We start from the raw sequence: 17,052 nt of genomic DNA, 5'->3' as shown, positions 1-17,052 counted from the left end.
GGCGGGTCTCAAACCTGCAGGCTCAGGCAATCCACTCACCTCAGCCTCCCAAAGGCGCAGAATTACAGGCTGAGCCACTGAGCCCAGCCAGTCCACTTTCAATGGGCACCATGGTTGGTACCATGTTTTGCTATTGTGGATAATGCTGCAATAAACATGCATGTGCAGATATCATTTTCATAGAGTTATTTGAGTTCCTCCAGGTATATTCCCAGAAGGGGGATTGCTGGGTCATATGGAAGGTCAATTTTTAGATCTTTTAGGAATTGCCACACTGTTTTCCACGGAGGTACTAGTTTACACTCCCACCACCAGTGTAGAAGTGTTCCTTTTTCCCTGCCTCCTCTCCAGCATCTGTTGTTTTTTGAGTTATTATTATTATTATTATTTTGAGTTGGAGTCTTACTCTGTCACCCAGGCTGCAGTGCAGTGACACACTTCCGGCCACCCCAGCATCGACCTGCTGGGCTCCAATGGTCCTTCTGCCTCAGCCTTCCTTCCAAGTAGCTGGAACTACAGGCATGTGCTCCCACACCTGGCTAATTTTTATTTATTGTAGAGACGAGGTCTTGCCAGTTGCCCAGGCTGGTCTCGAACCCATGGGCTCAGGCAATCCACTCACTTAAGCATCTCAAAATGCTGAGATTACAGGTTGAGCCACTAAACCTGGAGTAACGAGGTATCTCAGTGTGGTTTTAATTTGCATTCCTTTGATGATTAGTAAGGCTGAGCATTTTTTCATGTATCTGCTGACTGGTCATATGTCTTTTGAGAAGTGTCTTTTCATATCCTTTTCCCACTTATTAATAGGCCTGTTTGTTTTATATTTTTGGCACATTTGAGTTCCTTGTAGATCCTGGATGTTAGGCCATTGTCAGATATACAGTTGGCAAATATTTTTTCTCAGTCTGTGGGCTGTTTCCCTGCTCAAATGATGGTTTCTTTTGCTTTGCAGAAGTTTTTCAATTTAAAGAGGTCTCACTTGTCTATCTTATCTCTTATGGCATGAGTATTTAGGGTTTTGATCAAAAATTGGTTGCCAGTTCCAATTTCCATCAGGGTGTCTCCTGCATTTTCTAAGTATCTTACAGTTTGAGATTTTATATTTAGGTCTTTGATCCATTTAGAGTTGATTTTTGTGTTTGATGATAGGTAGGGGTCTTCTTTTATCTTCTGCATGTGGTCAGCAAGTTTTCCCAGCACCATTTACTGAATAAGGTCTCCTCTCTCCAGTGGTTGTTAGTGGAGGCTTTGTCGAAGATGAGTTGGTTGAAACATGGAGGTTTTGCTTCTGGAATCTCTATCCTGTTCCATTAATCTATATGCCTGCTCTTGTACCAATATCATGCTGTATTTATTATTGTAGCCTTATAATAGAGTGTAAGGGTTGGAAGTGTGATACATCCTGCTTTGTTTCTTTTGCTGAGAATTGTTTTGGCTATTCATGGTTGTTTATGTTTTCATATGAATTTGTCGTTTCTAGGTCTGAGAAGAATGATGCTGGTAATTTAATGGGTATTACATTAAATCTGTAGATTAGTTTGGGTAGGATGGACATCTTAACAATGTTGATTCTTCCAATTCATGAGCATGAATTATTTTTCCATTTGTAAGTGTCATCTTTGACTTCCTTGAGCAGTGTTTTGTGGTTTTCATTGTAATGGTCTTTCACTGCTCTGGTTAGGAAGATGCCTGGGTATTTCATCTTTTTTGTTGCTATTGTGAATGGGATTGTACTTTTTATTTGCTCTCCGCCCACTTTTTGTTGGTGAATAAGAATGTGACTGTCTTTTGCATTTTGCAATAGGTAAAATTTTATACCCTAAGACTTTGCCAAAGTCCTTATCAGCACAAGAAGGTTTTTGACAGATTCTCTTTGATTTTTGAGACATAGAATAATATCATCAGCAAAGAGGAATAACTTGACTTTCTCTTTTCCTATTTGGATACCTCTGATTTCCTTCTCTTGTCTGATTGCTGTGGTTAGGACTTCCAAAACAATGTTGAACAGGAGGGGTGAAAGTGTGTGGCCTTGTCTTGTTCCAGATTTCAGGGGAAATGCTTTCAATTTCTTGTTTGTTTAGCAATATGTTGGCTCTGGGTTTATCATAGATGGCTCTTACTATTTTGAAGTACGTTCACTCCATGCTTAGATGTTCAAGGGTTTTTATCAAGAAGGGACACTGGATTTTATCTTCTGCATCTAATGATGTAATCAAGTGATTACTATTTTTACATCTGTTGACATATTATATTACCCTTATGCTGTTGCAGATGTTGAACCAGCCCTGTATCCCAGGGATGAAGCCTACGTGGTCATTGTGTATGATTTTTGAGATGTGTCATTGGATCTGATTTGCTAGGATCTTGATGAGTATTTTTGCATCTATGTTCATCAGGGATATTGGATTGTGGTTCTCTTTTTTGGATCTTTACCTGGTTTGGGTATCAGTGTGATGATATTAGCTTCATAAAATGATTTGTAGAGAGTTCCATCTTTCTCAATTGCTTGGAATACTTTCAGTAGGATTGGTATCAGCTCCTCCTTGTATGTTTTGTAGAACTCCACTGAAAAGCCGTCTAGTCCAAAACTTTTTTTGATGAATAGTGTTTTTATGATGGAGTCAATTTCCTGGGTTGTTATTCATCTATTTAATGTCTCAGTTTCTTCTTGTTTAAACCTTGGGAGGTTATGTGATGTCAGAAAGTCCTCTATTTCATTTAGGTTTTTGAGTTTGTTCCCATACAAGTGTGAATAGCAATCTCTGATAATTTTTTGTATTTCTTCAGGGTCTGTTGTGATTTGAACTTTTGTATTTCTGATTGTGTTTATTTCAGCTTTTTCTCTCTTTTTCTTGGCCAATCTGTCTGGGGGTCTGTCAATCTTGTTTATTCTTTCAAAGAACCAGCTTTTTGTTTTGTTGATTTTTTTCCTATGATATTTTTGTCTTCTACATCCTGTATTTGGGCTTTTCCTTTGGTGATCTGGATTCTTCCGCTGAAGTTTTTGGTCATTCCAGCTCCCTTATGTGATTTGTCAGACTGTTAACTTGTAAGCTTTTCTTGACATGTGTTCATAAAGAAATGAATTCCCCTCTCAGTACTGTTTTCATGGCATCCCAGAGGTTTTGGTAAGATGTGTCTTTATTTTCATTTGTTTCCAGAAATCTTTTAATTTCTGCTTTGATTTCCATGTTGACCCAGCATCATGCTGTTTAGTGTCTGTGTCTTTGTGGGTTTGGGGGTAACTTTGTTGATGCTGATATTTACTTTCGTTCCAATGTGGTCTGAGAAGATGCATGACAGTATTTCAATCTTATGAAATTTGTTTATGCTTGATTTACGATTGAAGATGTGGTTAATCTTGGAGTATGTTCTATGTGGTGGTGAGTAGAATGTATATTCCATGCTTGTTGGGTGGTGTTTTTTGGTAGGTATCTATTAAGTCCATTTGTTCAAATGTCAAGTTGAGGTTCCAGATCTTGTGATTTTTTTTTATTTTGCCTTGATGATCTATCTAAGGCTGATAATGAGGTTAAGTCCCCAGCTATGATGGTATTAGAGTCAATATCTTTTTTTGTTTACTTAGAAGCTGCCTTATAAAGGTTGGTGCCACTATGTTGGAAGTATATATGTTTAGGATGGATATTTCTTGTTGATGGGTTGACCCTTTTATCATTATGTAGTGACTTTCCATATCTTTAAAAATTTTGAGAGCTTAAAGGATATTTTGTCTGATATTAATATCACAACTCTTGCTTTCTTTTGTGTTCCATTCATCTGAAAATTCATTTTTTCATCCTCTTACTTTGATTCTGTGAGTGTCCATCTGGTGAGATGAGTCTCCTAAACATGTTGCATCATGTTTTTTTTAATACAGTTTGCCATTCTATGTCTTACCAGTGGTGCATTTAGAATATTCACATTCAATATAATTATTGAGATGTGAGGTTTTTATACCTGTCATGAGGTTCTTATAGGGTTTGTTGCTTTTTTTTGTTTGTTTGTTTGTTTGTTTCGATTTTGGGGTTGATATATGTGTGTGTTTTCAATCTTTTTCCTGCATTCTTGGGAAGAGTGTGGTTGTTCTTTTTTTTTTTTTCTTCTGTGTTTAATACTTTCTCAAGTGTTTCTTATAGAGCCAGTTTTGAGGCAGCATAAACTCTTAGGGATTGACTGGGAAGGATTTGAATTCTCCATCACTGATGAAGCTTAGCTTAGCTGAGTAGTAAATTCTTGGTTGTAATTGTTTATCTTTGAGAACTTTGAAGATTGGACTCCAGTCTCTTCTCACCTGTGGTGCTTCTGGAGAAGTCTGCTGCTATTCTAATTGGTCTTCCTCAGTAAGTATTCTGATCTTTCTCTCTTGCTGTTCTTAGGATTTTTTCCTCTATACCTACTTTGTGTAGGCGAATTACTATGTGTCTAGGAGTTGGTCTTCTCATTTGATGTCTTGCAGCAGTTCTCTGAATCTCTTGTGCATGAATGATCATGTCTCTGATGAGATGAGGGACGTTTTCTTGGGTAATTTCATGGAATGTTTGTTCCAGGGTAGTCTCTGTTTCCCTATCTGCCTCAGGAATGCCAATTAATCTTAGGTTCAGCCTCTTGATATAATCGCACATCTCTCGGAGGTTTTGTTCTGTGTTTTAAGCTTCTTTTCTGTTTTTAACAGTTTGAGTTAATTTCATATTTTGGTCCTCAAGTGTTGAGATTCTTTCTTCTGCTTAGTTAATTCTGCTTTCCATGCTTGCCAGTTTATTTTGTTTACTGTATTCTTTACTGGTGTCATCTCAGTTATCAACTTCTTCTTTTCTCTCATCTCTCCTCATTTCAATTCATTCTCTCTACTAATATGTTGATGTCTGGGTTTGTAGTTTGAGAACAGTCATTGTGGGGGCTCTTCATTGTTTGAGTTTCAAAGTCTGTATTCTCAGGTGCTGTCTTCCTAGGGGACCTGTGTTCTTCCTTTGATTCTCCTTCATTTGTGATGGTTTTCCTCCATACTATTTCCCCCTTCCTTAATTCCATTGCTCAGTGATGGGGGGATAGCCTTCACTTCTATTTGCTCAATCCCCTATTCTTCCTTATGTAGATCTTCTGAATTTTGAACCTACACTAGGGATGACGGTGGCTGTGCTTTTTGCTGTTTTGAAGTTTGATTAAGGTATGATGGGGGGAGCTGTGGTCAGAATCTATTTGCAGATTATAGTATCCACTGACAGGTGTGTGGTCCTTCTGGCGCCTACTTCCTACTTCTCATCACCTTACAATCTGTTCATGTGGTGGGGGCGTATTTATGCCCCTGAAAGCAAAATGAGATAAGAAAAAGGTAAAGAATGGAAAAAGAAGAGAGACAAAAGGAAGATGAAAAGAGAGAAGAACAGAACAAGAAGGAAAACAAACAGGCACACCAATTAACAGATAAACAAACAAAACAAACAAAAATACAAACATGCAAACAAAAAAATACCCTGATGATGCACTTTCCCTCAGAAATACCCATACACAAACAGAGAGACTGACAAACACCAAAAAAGTCAAAAACATAACAAGTACTAAAACATAAAAACAGAGAAAGAAAACAAAGAGTTTTCTTTGGCTGTTTCTGAAACTTCAGGTTTCTTTCCCAAGCAGCACCACTGCTTTTAGCCACAGGCAGGCTCCCGGCTCCAGTTCCTCTGCTCTAGGTGCAGGCCTATCAGGTTGTTCTTAGTGTGGGTCAGCCACCCCACAAACTGCTGTGGGAGGAGTGTGAATCAGATCCAGATGCACCTAACTCATCTGCTGCTGCTACTGCCACCTTCAACTAAGACCACAGGTGTCCGTGCCTGGTTCAGCATGGGGGTGAGGCATCCATCTTCAGTGTTCTTCCTGAAGTTTCCTCTCTGGGTCAGTGATGGTTGATCCCAGAGGGGTGTGAAGATCCCCTCCATGTCTTGAGTTGGAGGCTCTTGAGTTGAAGGCTCGGGTGAGCCAACACAAGTCTCCACCCATCCCAGGACAGAGAAAATGGCAGTGATAGGTGTTTCCTCACTGCCAGTGGGGCTCAGCCCAAGATTTCCTCACTGTGCCATCTCCACAATTCCCACAACTGTTGCTTGGCCTGCTGCCATGGGCGGTGGCGTGGGCGAGGTACCAGGTGCCGAGAAGCTGCTGACCTCCACTGCCTCCTCCAGAGACCCTATAGAATGGCTGATGATCCTGCATGCTGGGGGCTCTTATCTCAGGGTAGTAGTGGGTTGCAGCTGCCTCCAGAGTGGAGCCCTGGGTGTTTGATCCTGAGTCTCCCTGCAGACAGACTTTCACTCACTCAGCTGCACTCACTCGCTCACCAGACTGTCTTTATAGACATTCGGCCTTGAGACATTCATACTCCCACCAGTTCCATCGCTATCTTGCCTCCTCTCTCTTTTTTTCAAACTATTGATCTCCTCAGTAAATATCTTGTTCATATCCTGAATTGGTTTTCTGATTTCTTTGTACTGCTTTCTAGATTTGTCTTGCATGTCATCGAGGTTCTTTAAAATCAATATTTTGGATTCTTTACCTGACATTTTGAGGATTTCTTTTTGATTGGGACCTGTTGCTGGATAATTGTTGTGGTCATTTGATGGTGTCATATTTCCTTTTTCATGTCACCTGTGTTCTTGCATTGATATCTATGCATCTGGTATAACAGTCACTTCTTCTAATTATGTGAAATTGCTTTCCTAGGGGATGATTTTTCCTGATGATGTACATATGTAGTTGGTTGAGTAGAATGCTTTGGCTTTGATTTTGGGTGCCTGTAATAGTGTAAATTTCTGTATGATTTCTTAGCAGTACACACGATCTGTGGCATCTCTGATTTCCTCAGTGAAGGACATGGTTATTCATTGAGGCTGGGGTCTAGGATGCCAAGTGAGGTCATCTTTGCGCCCTGGGGGTGACAGTGATGGGCTGAGTGTGTTTGTTCTTTTGGCCCCAGAACAGCTTACACTGCTGTCATCAGTGTTCATTGGTCCTGGAAGACCAATTCTTGGGCCTCCAGGTGGTTTACTCACACACTGGTTATGGGAGCAGTGTGCTGGGCATGTAGGCAGGTTCTCAGTTCCTTGAACAGCTGGTGTGATATGGGACGTACTACCAGTGAGTTGACTGACATTAAATAAATCCTTTTCTCTGAGTTCGGTTTATTTCTTAAGTGAAAGTGTTGGATTTGCTCATCTTGTACAAATTTCTGACCTAATTCCTTGTACAGCTTGAAATTTTATAATTCTGAATCCATTCACTTTTAAATCAGAGATTATATTATATATGCCTTTTATAACATCTTGTCCAACATTCCAAAGCATTTTCAAGAACTTAATTGATAGTTTCATTAAGTTGTGGTCAGAACTAGACTGATTCCTTATAAAGAATAAGAGGAAATTGGAAATGAGATTTGAAAGATACAAGTCCTTCATGGGTTACTGATTATATTTTTCAGTCTGGCACCTAAGGGTCAGATACTATAAGATGTTAGGGTTAGTAAAAGGAAAACCATGTGTGCCCCAGAGACCAAAGTTTACTGCAGGACCAAAAATGGGGGCTATAGATTAAACTGTGTCCCTGAAAGAAAGATATGCTAATATCTTAACCCACAGTAACTTTGAGAATGACCTGTTTAGAAACAGAATCTTTGTAAATATAGTCAAGTTACAATGAGGCCATTAGGGAGGGCCCTAATCTTATACAACTGGTGTTCTTATAAAAGTGGGAAATTTAGACTGAGGTAAGACCATGTGAAGAGACATAGAGAATACCATATAAAGTTGAAGGTAAATATCATGATGATGCATCTACAAGTCAAGGAACACCAAAGATTGTCAGTCACCCATAAGAGAGGGGCACAGAACAGAGTCTTTCTTACGGCCCTCAGAAGAAACCAACACTAAAAATACCTTCATCTTGAACTAGACTCCAGAAGTATGAAACAATAAATTTTTGTTATTTAAGCCATTCACTTTGTGGTATTTTGTTACAGCAGCTCCAAGAAACTGATAAAAGAGATCGGAAAGTTTTTTAGGTAAGGAGTCAGAGAGAAATTCAACTTTATGGGTCATTCAGCCTACATCAGAACTATTTGTCCATTGCAGCATGAAAACATCCATAAACAATACATAAATGAATGAGTTCATACATTGTGTCTTCCCATTTTTGTGTGAATTGTTTATATGTTGTGTCTTCCAATACTTATTTACAGAGCAAATGGGCAGCATTTGGCTGAAGTCCATAGTTTGTTGAGAACAATGGATGGCATTGTAAATTCCTCTTACCCAGAGGTATAAAAATAGTATGTGTCCATCATAAGGGATTTCTTTGTGGAGAATGTAAGAGCAATAAGGGAAGGGAGAGAATCTTGAAGTGACTAATGTAAATCCCAACTCTACCACATTACAAAACAGAATCCACCACACTGAAAAACAGGACCATACTGAAAAACAAAAATTAACTTCTAACTGGCAAATTTAAGTTTGTCCCAGCAGTGAAAATGCCAAAGGATTATCTTCAGATAGTTAAAAATTCTCATACAAATGTAAAATGAACATTTGTCAAAGATTTTATTCAACTTACTAATGAAGGAACTAGTAAGATGTTTAGACTGCTTCAAAGGAGAAACTGAAGAACAGATTTTATATGGGCACATGCAGTCAGAAACTGAAATGAATTTGCTGGTAGATGCAAAACAAATTAATATCTTTTAAGGTAATAAACTATAATGCTTGAGTTATCTTTTCTATAGATTTCTACTGGCCCAAATTCATTTGCATTGCTAGCTGCAAGAACAATCTGAGTTACTATCAGGTATATACAGGTTTCATCTACACCTACAGAGTTGTAAAATAAATCAGTCAATAGAAAGCCAAAGGGTGGGTCCTCCTATAGAAGCAAATAATCGCTGGAGGGACCACTAGAAAATGCAAAGACTTTGATGTCACCATGCAATGGCATCACTGCACCCGGTGACTGCTTTTCTCCATTTTCAGGCCATAGATCATGTTTTCTGATATCAGCTAGACTGAGTTTAGTTGTAAAGAAATAAAGTTTCATTGTTTTACACATCTGAGACTTGTGAAATGTTACGGGTAAAAAGTTAAACATGTTATACAACAAAAATTGGGAATAGCTGTGTGGCAAGCTATGGATCCCAGAGAAGATGGGAGGTAAAGAAGTATGGCATCAGGAAATGGATTAAGGTAACTGGTAGCACAAGTTCATTTTAGCATCATCGTCATACTGATATTTGTCCAGCACTTTTGCTGTAAACCGAAGGAATACTCTTTCCTCATATAAAATTTGTCTGATTTCCTGAGAAATAGGTTAAACGGTATCATCACAGCAATAATGATAAGGATAGCTAACATGTACTAGGGACTCATTTTCTACCAAGCACTGTTCTAAGATCTTTACTTATTTTCTCATTTCTCCCAACAAAAGTGACAATATTATCACCCTCATCTTGCAAGTGAGGAAAGTGGTTCAACAACTAATTCCAAGTCATCTACCCAGTCAGTGGTAAAGCCAAGATATGAATGAAGGCACTATTAACACTAGTGCTTTTAGGTAAGCCATCACAGCCCTTATTGTCAGAGAAACTTAACTGGAATCAAAATATCTACCTTCTTCACAACACCTAACAGACTAGTGCCTACTCTTTATCCTTTGGGAAACTTCAAAACCTGGGAGGAGAAAAGTACCACTAGTACTGGGCAAAAGCCTGAAGTACTACAAAATGACAAGTTCTAAGAAAGTTTTGAGAGCTGGGGCTGATTTTTCATAGGTATGGCAGGATTTCCAGGAGCAAAGTGGCAGCATACCACACTTAGTGTATGTATTAGAGACAGACTTGAAGAAGAGTTGCAGAAGAAAACTTGGGAGATTAAGTGATAGAAGTCAGAGAGAGAGGATCCACAAGAGCCATCCTCTGAAGGTGTGGATTGGGAGATCTCCTTCCCACCCTGTCCACGTATGGTATAGGGAAATGAGTCGAAGTTATGGTTTCCGTTCCTTGCTTGTGTGTTGAGTAATTTCCCAGACCTTTCTGTAAAGGAAATCACACTTGTTTGGGATATTTTCTACATGGGAAAAATAAACATAGCAGTGCTCAGGAAAAGAATTGCATCCAATTCCTGATCACTTATGAATGTGTCTTTACAGATTACTAGGTAAAGGAAACTATGGGGTGGCAGACAACTTTCAGACATCAGAAAAAAATAGATGTACCTGATCTGTTTCCTGTATAACATGAAGGCAGGGGAGCAGCCTTTTTCCTCTCTGAACAGATGCCACAAGACCGCAGTGGTAAATGGTGGTTAAGGTTCAGAGGTAGCTCCAGGGGATGACAAAGGTCAAGGGTGTTGCATAAGAGTGGGTGACTATAGTGAAGTAAAGTTTTGAGGCCCAGGTGTTGAACAGGTCCTCACATGCATACTGAAAGGTGCCAGAGTGACAATAGGTCTCAGAGTAAAAGAGATTACAGGCCAGGTACGGTGGCTCAAGCCTGTAATCTCAGCACTTTGGGAGGCTGAGGTGAGGGGATTACCTGAGCCTACAGGTTCGAGACCAGCCTGGGCAACTTGGTGAGACCTCATCTCTACAATAAATCAAAAAATTGGCCAGGCGTGGTAGCACGTGCCTGTAGTTCTGGCAACTTGGAAAGCTGAGGTGGAAAAATCACCGGAGCTCACCAGGTCGACACTGGGGTGGCCGTGAGTGTGCCACTGCACTCCAGCCTGGGCAACAGAGTGAGATTCCGACTCAAAAATAAATAAATAAATAAATAAATAAATAAATAAATAAATAAATAAATAAATAAAAAGATTATAAATCTTGACTAAATTAGGGGAAATGACATGACACAAATAATCAGAAGAAAACAAAGAGAGGGTGCCAAATAGTGGTCAAGTGGAATGACCTAAATTCAAAATAAGAAGGGTTCTGGAGGAAGTCAGGAGTAGGTTTTGGGAATCAGAGGGCAGTGCTTTGACCTCTGTGTAGATCTAAGAGTGTGTCAGAATCTCCATTTAGCAACTAATATTTTGGCCCTATTAAATGCCATAGTGAATGGCCCTAATTAGGTGAAACAGTTGCTAGATTTCATGGGGGAGAATTTGCCATTTTGTTTCTTTTAAATTCAGAGGATTATGGTGAATGGATTAACAAAGGATACTGCATATGATCACAGCTGTAGATCAATTAAAATTACCTTGATTACATAATAGGCCTGTGTTTTCTCCTCTTCTCCCTCAGGAGGCAACATAACGACAGTAAGAATTTCATATCTGTTCTTCAGCTTATCAATTTTACTTAGCCGCTCATGAAACTCAGCACTAATATGAAAAGAAAAGAAAAAAACACTGTAAAATAAAGAGCATATGTTTTCTAAAGAACTATCATGTGTTCTTATTGAAAACATTTGGATTTATGCTACTAATGGGCTCAGATAGGTTAAGTGTGTTCTCACTTTTTAATTTAATAATGCAGTGTAAAGGGTCTCAGATGTTACCCTACTCAAGAGCTAGCAAGTTATCCTGCCATGGTTTCACAACCACTGGCAGAAGACACAATTCCTGCATCAGAGACAAAGGACTTTATTACTCATGACATAGCATAAGCTTCCTGTTTGCATGGTTCTACTCCCTCCCCACATCCCATGGGAGGGTTGAGGGGTCAAGTGGATTCTGAGCACAGTAGATATGCATCACAGCTGAGGAACCTCATGCCCAGGCAACCTAAATATTTTATAGTGAGAAATAAGCAAACATGTCTAACTTTTGCTCCAGAGGAAGACACTACTTCTAGTTTCTAAGGCTGTTTGCTATTTAAACATCTTTAAAAAGGGTAGTCCAGAACAGGGCAGTCAGTACCTCTCCTTGCAAGACATGCAGAAATGTGAGAAACTCATGAATTGTTTTCCAGCACTCAGATTCTGATTCTTAAATCTGCTGGTTACTTTTTCATTTTATTTCAGTACATTTATATTTTGTGAGTGAATTTTCGAACTTCTTTTATAATAATACTAGTAATGCTAATATATGCATGGCCATATGGAGGGTGACTCTTTGCCTGCTACAACCTCATGAAAGTATGCCATACAACCAGGGTGGAAAGAAATCGATCTACCCGTCTTTCAACTCCTAGAGAGAACTGATGGTAAAATATATTTAATGACAGAAGTTACAGTTATTTTATTTTTGCTTATAACTATTATTTCATCAGAAAACATTTACTCATTCCTTATGTGATCATAAAAGACTTGATGGTCTTCAAGCTTCAAATGGCAGACTAAGCACAAGTATATTGCTCCTCCTTTCTATAATGGAAAAGATTTTTTTAAATAGCAGTTCTGGGAACAAAAATGATATAAAAATGTTTTATTAATTCATGAAAAAATAAAAACAAATGGGATAAGAGTCATACAAAAAATACATACTAAGAAGAAGATTACTGCAGAAGAGTGATTTTTTCACCAAAGAAGTCTGGAAAAAATCCAAATTCAAGAATAAGAAATAAAGAAAGCAAGGGTGATCTTCAAGGCTATCATCAAATCTCTAGGCTCCCTGCAGCAACCCCTCAAAGTAGAAATGCTTTCTCCAATGACCAAAAAAAAAAAAAAAAAGACCAGAGTCCCTCGCATGTATGTTGGAGCTGAAGAAAAAGATAAAAAAAGAACACGAAGTAATTCCAGGCTTCCACAGCAGTGGAGGTAAACGGTGAGTGGGAGGTAGAAAGGCATTTCCTCTTAAAAATAAAATAATCTTCATTACTCAAATTAAACACCTCCTAACTTTTTGTAAACATGGAAGTCCTAACCTTGCCCAACAATTATCTATGCTCCTTACAGGAGAAATGAACCCAGAGCCTACATTCGGCCCTTCTGATTAGAGAAAAGCTCTGTTGAAGAAAAAGATACATCTATCTAATTTCAGAGCAAATCCTTACCAGCTAGCTACCAATATCCAATGATTAATAATTAAGCATTGATTAATAAATACAAACAGAAACCCAAGGACCAGTAGATATTTATCAAAAGTTAACAACATAAATGGAAAAAAAAATGAACAAAGAAAGAACAGACCAGAAATATCCAGAGATAATTCAGAGAACAGAAGAAACCTTTCAAAGTATTCTAATTAGTATCCTCTAAAACAGTGGTCCTCAAACTTTTGGGCATCAGGGACCAGTTTCGGGGAAGACAACTTTTTGTGGACTGGAGGCAGGGAGAGGGGAGTGATGGTTTTGGGATGATTCAAATGCATAACATTTATTGTGCCCTTGATTTCTATTATTACATTGTAATATATGATGAAATAATTATACAACTTAAAAAAAGAGGCGTGGATGAAAGTGGTAAATAAAATAATGGACAGGCCACATGCAGACTAAAATAAGTGTCAGATTCTGACTCAAAGTCTGCCATCAGATGCAGCTGTACATTTGAAGCATATCAACTCACTTGTCACTCACTGATAGGGTTTTGCTATGAGTCTGCAAGGAGTTGATTTATGATGGTCTCTGTGCAGTGAAACCTCACTGTTAAAGTTTCTCTGTGTTGGGAGCTACTCCTTAGCACTAGCATCACTACCTCAGCTCCACGTCGGATCATCACGTAATAGATTATCATAAGGAATGTGCAATCTAGATTCCTCACATACACGGTTCAAAATAGGGTTAATGCTCCTATAAGAATCTAATGCAGCCCTGACCTGACAGAAGGTGGAGCTCAGGTGGTGATGGGCGTGATGGGAAGCAGCTGTAAATACAGATGAAGTGCTCACTTTCCTGCCACTCACCTCCTGCCACTCACCTCGAGATCCTAATGCCCAGTCTATGGCCTGAGGTATGGGGACTCCTGCTCAAAGGGAAATATCTTGCCAATGTGGAATAGGTGGAACAAAAAACAGCAGAAGCACTAAAAGGCATAAAAATCTATGAGTTCAGGGCAACCCTCTCGGGTCCCCTCCCACTGTGGGATCTTTTCTCCCTTCTCAATAAATCCTGCTTTAAAAGAAAAAAATTAACGAGTTCAAAAACTGTTTTAAGCAGTGGAAAAAGTGTCTCAATAGGTGTATTGCATCAAATAGAGAGTACTTTGAAGGTGACTGAAGTTTGAACATGTAATAATAAATATACAATTAAAGAAAAATAAATTCCGGTTTTTTGGGGTCCCTCCTTGTATATTAAAAAAAAACAACAAGTAACAATAAGAAACTAAATCAATGGTTTCAACAATACATGAAAGATGGAAAGAGAAAAGGCAGAAGTAAAAAGTGTTAAAAAATCTTACCTATGGTGGGAAGAGAAAATAACAAACTAATAAAGAAATTAAATGATTAAAGTTCCTTTGGAATTTAAGAATAACCAAAAATAATTAAAATTAGAATGCATACTTTCCAAACAATTAAAGAGAAAAAAAGCAATAAAAATACTAACAGGCAGAAAAGACAGAAAGAATGAATACATGGCAACTTCTTAATGTTTCCCGAGACATTAAATATGTACTTAACCAAATGCTCCAGGAACTCTACGCCTAGGTGTTTATTCAAGAGGGGAAAAAAGCATATGTCCTTGGCCAAGAACACATATGTTCATGGTAACTTTGTTATAATAACTAAAAACTGGGAACAACTCAAATATCCATCAGCATGTAAATGTATAAACAAATTGGGTTATACACATGGAATGAAATACTGCTATTCAACAACAGAAAGCAGGGTCAGCAAACAGTTCTGCCAGCGACCTGTTTTTCTATAGCCCACAAGCAAAGCTTTTACATGTTTAAGTGGTTAAAAAATGATGGTTAAAGATGAATTGTCAGAGAAATGCAAGTCAAAACCACAATGAGATACCACTTAACAACGGTAACGACAGCTATCATTAATACGTCAAAAAAACAACAGGTGCCGGCATGGCTGCAGAGAAAAAGGGACGCTTCTCACTGTTGGTGGGAATGTAAGCTAGTTCAACCACTATAGAGAGCAGTGTGGTGGTTTCTCAAAGAGCTAAAAACTGACCTTCTTTTTGACCCAGCAATCCCTCTCCTGTGAATATACCCGGAGGAACATAAGTTTCTCCATCAAAAAGACACCTACACATGCATGTATATTGCAGCAATTCACAACAGAAAAAAACATGAAACCAACCTCGATGCCCATCTAAAGTGGACTGGATAAAGAAAATGTGGTACATATACACAATGGAAAATTATGCAGCCACAAAGAACCAAATCATGGCCTTCACAGCAACTTGGATGCAGTTGGAGATCATCACACTAAATGAATGATCACAGAAACAGAGAACTGAATACCGCATGTTCTCACTTAGCATCAGGGTGAAATCGGCAGACACTGGGCACTGTTAGGGAAGGAAGTGAAAGAGGAGGGTAGAGGGGTCACGTGGTACCAATGGGTACCTGAGCCACTATGAGGAGGAGAAAGAGCCAGCTACCAGCCTGAACTTAACCTGCATGCCACCTACTTATGTAGTAAATCCTCACTTGTACGCTACAACTCTAAAATCTGTAAAAAGGAGATAAAAGAATTCTATTTCTTGAAAAGTGAAAATTATATGAGATTCAAATGTCAGTGGAAAGTTTTACTGGGACATAGCCAGGCTCATGTATTGACATATTATCATGGCTGCTTCCACTCTACAATGGCAGAGTTGAGTTATTGAAACAGATCATATGGCCTGCAAATAACTGTAATATTTACTACTTAACCTTTACAGAAAAAATGCTAACCCCTGATAAAAAGGAATGTATTATTGATATATAGAATATGGATGAGTTTCCAAATAATTATGCTGAATGAAAGAAGTCAGAAAAAAAAAGAGTACCTACTATTGGATTCCATTCATGTAAAATTTGAAAATGCAATCTAAATTATATGGATAAAAAATAGATCAGTAGTCATCTGGAGAGAGACATGGTGAGGAACTGGAAGAAGGAATTACAATGGGGGAAACTTGTGAAGGTGATGGATATGTTAACTATCCTGATTGTGGTGACAGTTTCTCAAGTATGATATAACATATATCAAAATGTATCACATGGTAAACTTTAAATATATGCAACTTACATATCTCAATTATACTTCAATGACTTTTTTTGTTGTTTTTTTCAGGGAAGAGCGCAAACACAATCCCCCACTACCACAAATTATGCAGTCGAGTTTCCCACATCTGGGAAAATCGCAGGGGTCAGCACATCCAGAATGCAATGGATAAGCCTTGCCCTGGGAAAACGACCTTCATGATCATGATATCTCCCTTGCTAGGTAAGTATTGATAAAGTTTTTTAAAAAATAAAACTCAAATTATGACAATAAAAGGCGAGAGGCCAAAAAAGAAGGAAAATTAGCAATATCAATTTTTGCAGGATACAGCTAAACTAATATTTACAGGGATTTTTTTTTTTAGCCTTAAAAGCTGAAAAGATAATAAGCTAAAGACCTATCTCAAGAATTGGGAAAAATAACCTTTAAAAAAAGTCACAAAAAAAGAAGAAAATAATAATAAAACTGAGACCAGAAACTAATGAAATAATGAATACACAGACAGTAGAAAGATCGATAAGAGTTGATCCTTTCCAAATAATGATAAAACTGATCAACTTCTGATAAGTTAATCAAAAAGAGAAGGCACAAATAATATCAGGAATAAAAAAGTCATCTTGAAAAAATACTACAAGTATTAAATAATAAAATATCACACACAACTTTGTATTAAATAATAAAATATTACACACAACTTTGTGGCAATAAATTTGAAAATCTGAATGAAATGGAAAATTTTTCCTAGTGAAAAATATAATTTACCAAAACTAAATCAGTAAGAAATACAAAATGTACTTTATTTTAATCCACTTGGAACTGATATTCGTGTATGGCTTGTGGTAAATTCCAATAACTTTTTTCTTTTAGATGCTCAATAGCTATTGGCTATTGTACTAAAACCAATAGTTGAAAAATCATCCCCCATAGAAAACTTCAGGACGCCAATGGCTTTACCAGTGAGGTCTTTGTAGAC

At 38.1% G+C, this 17,052-nt stretch overlaps 1 protein-coding gene across 1 annotated transcript in view; it reads right to left on the bottom strand.

The window, feature by feature from the left end:
* Nucleotides 1–17,052, bottom strand: part of CCDC39 (coiled-coil domain containing 39) — a 62,906-nt gene that overhangs the window by 11,971 nt on the left and 33,883 nt on the right. The window contains exon 14 of the mRNA XM_008068638.2: nt 11,231–11,354. Within this exon, the coding sequence (XP_008066829.1) occupies nt 11,231–11,354 (124 nt within the window). The remainder of the gene's footprint in view (nt 1–11,230; nt 11,355–17,052) is intronic.

This window comes from Carlito syrichta, unplaced genomic scaffold, assembly GCF_000164805.1.
Source record: "Carlito syrichta isolate Samal-C Ts95f unplaced genomic scaffold, Tarsius_syrichta-2.0.1 Scaffold311386, whole genome shotgun sequence".
Lineage (NCBI taxonomy): Eukaryota > Metazoa > Chordata > Mammalia > Primates > Tarsiidae > Carlito > Carlito syrichta.
This window is presented reverse-complemented; position numbering and strand designations above follow the sequence as displayed.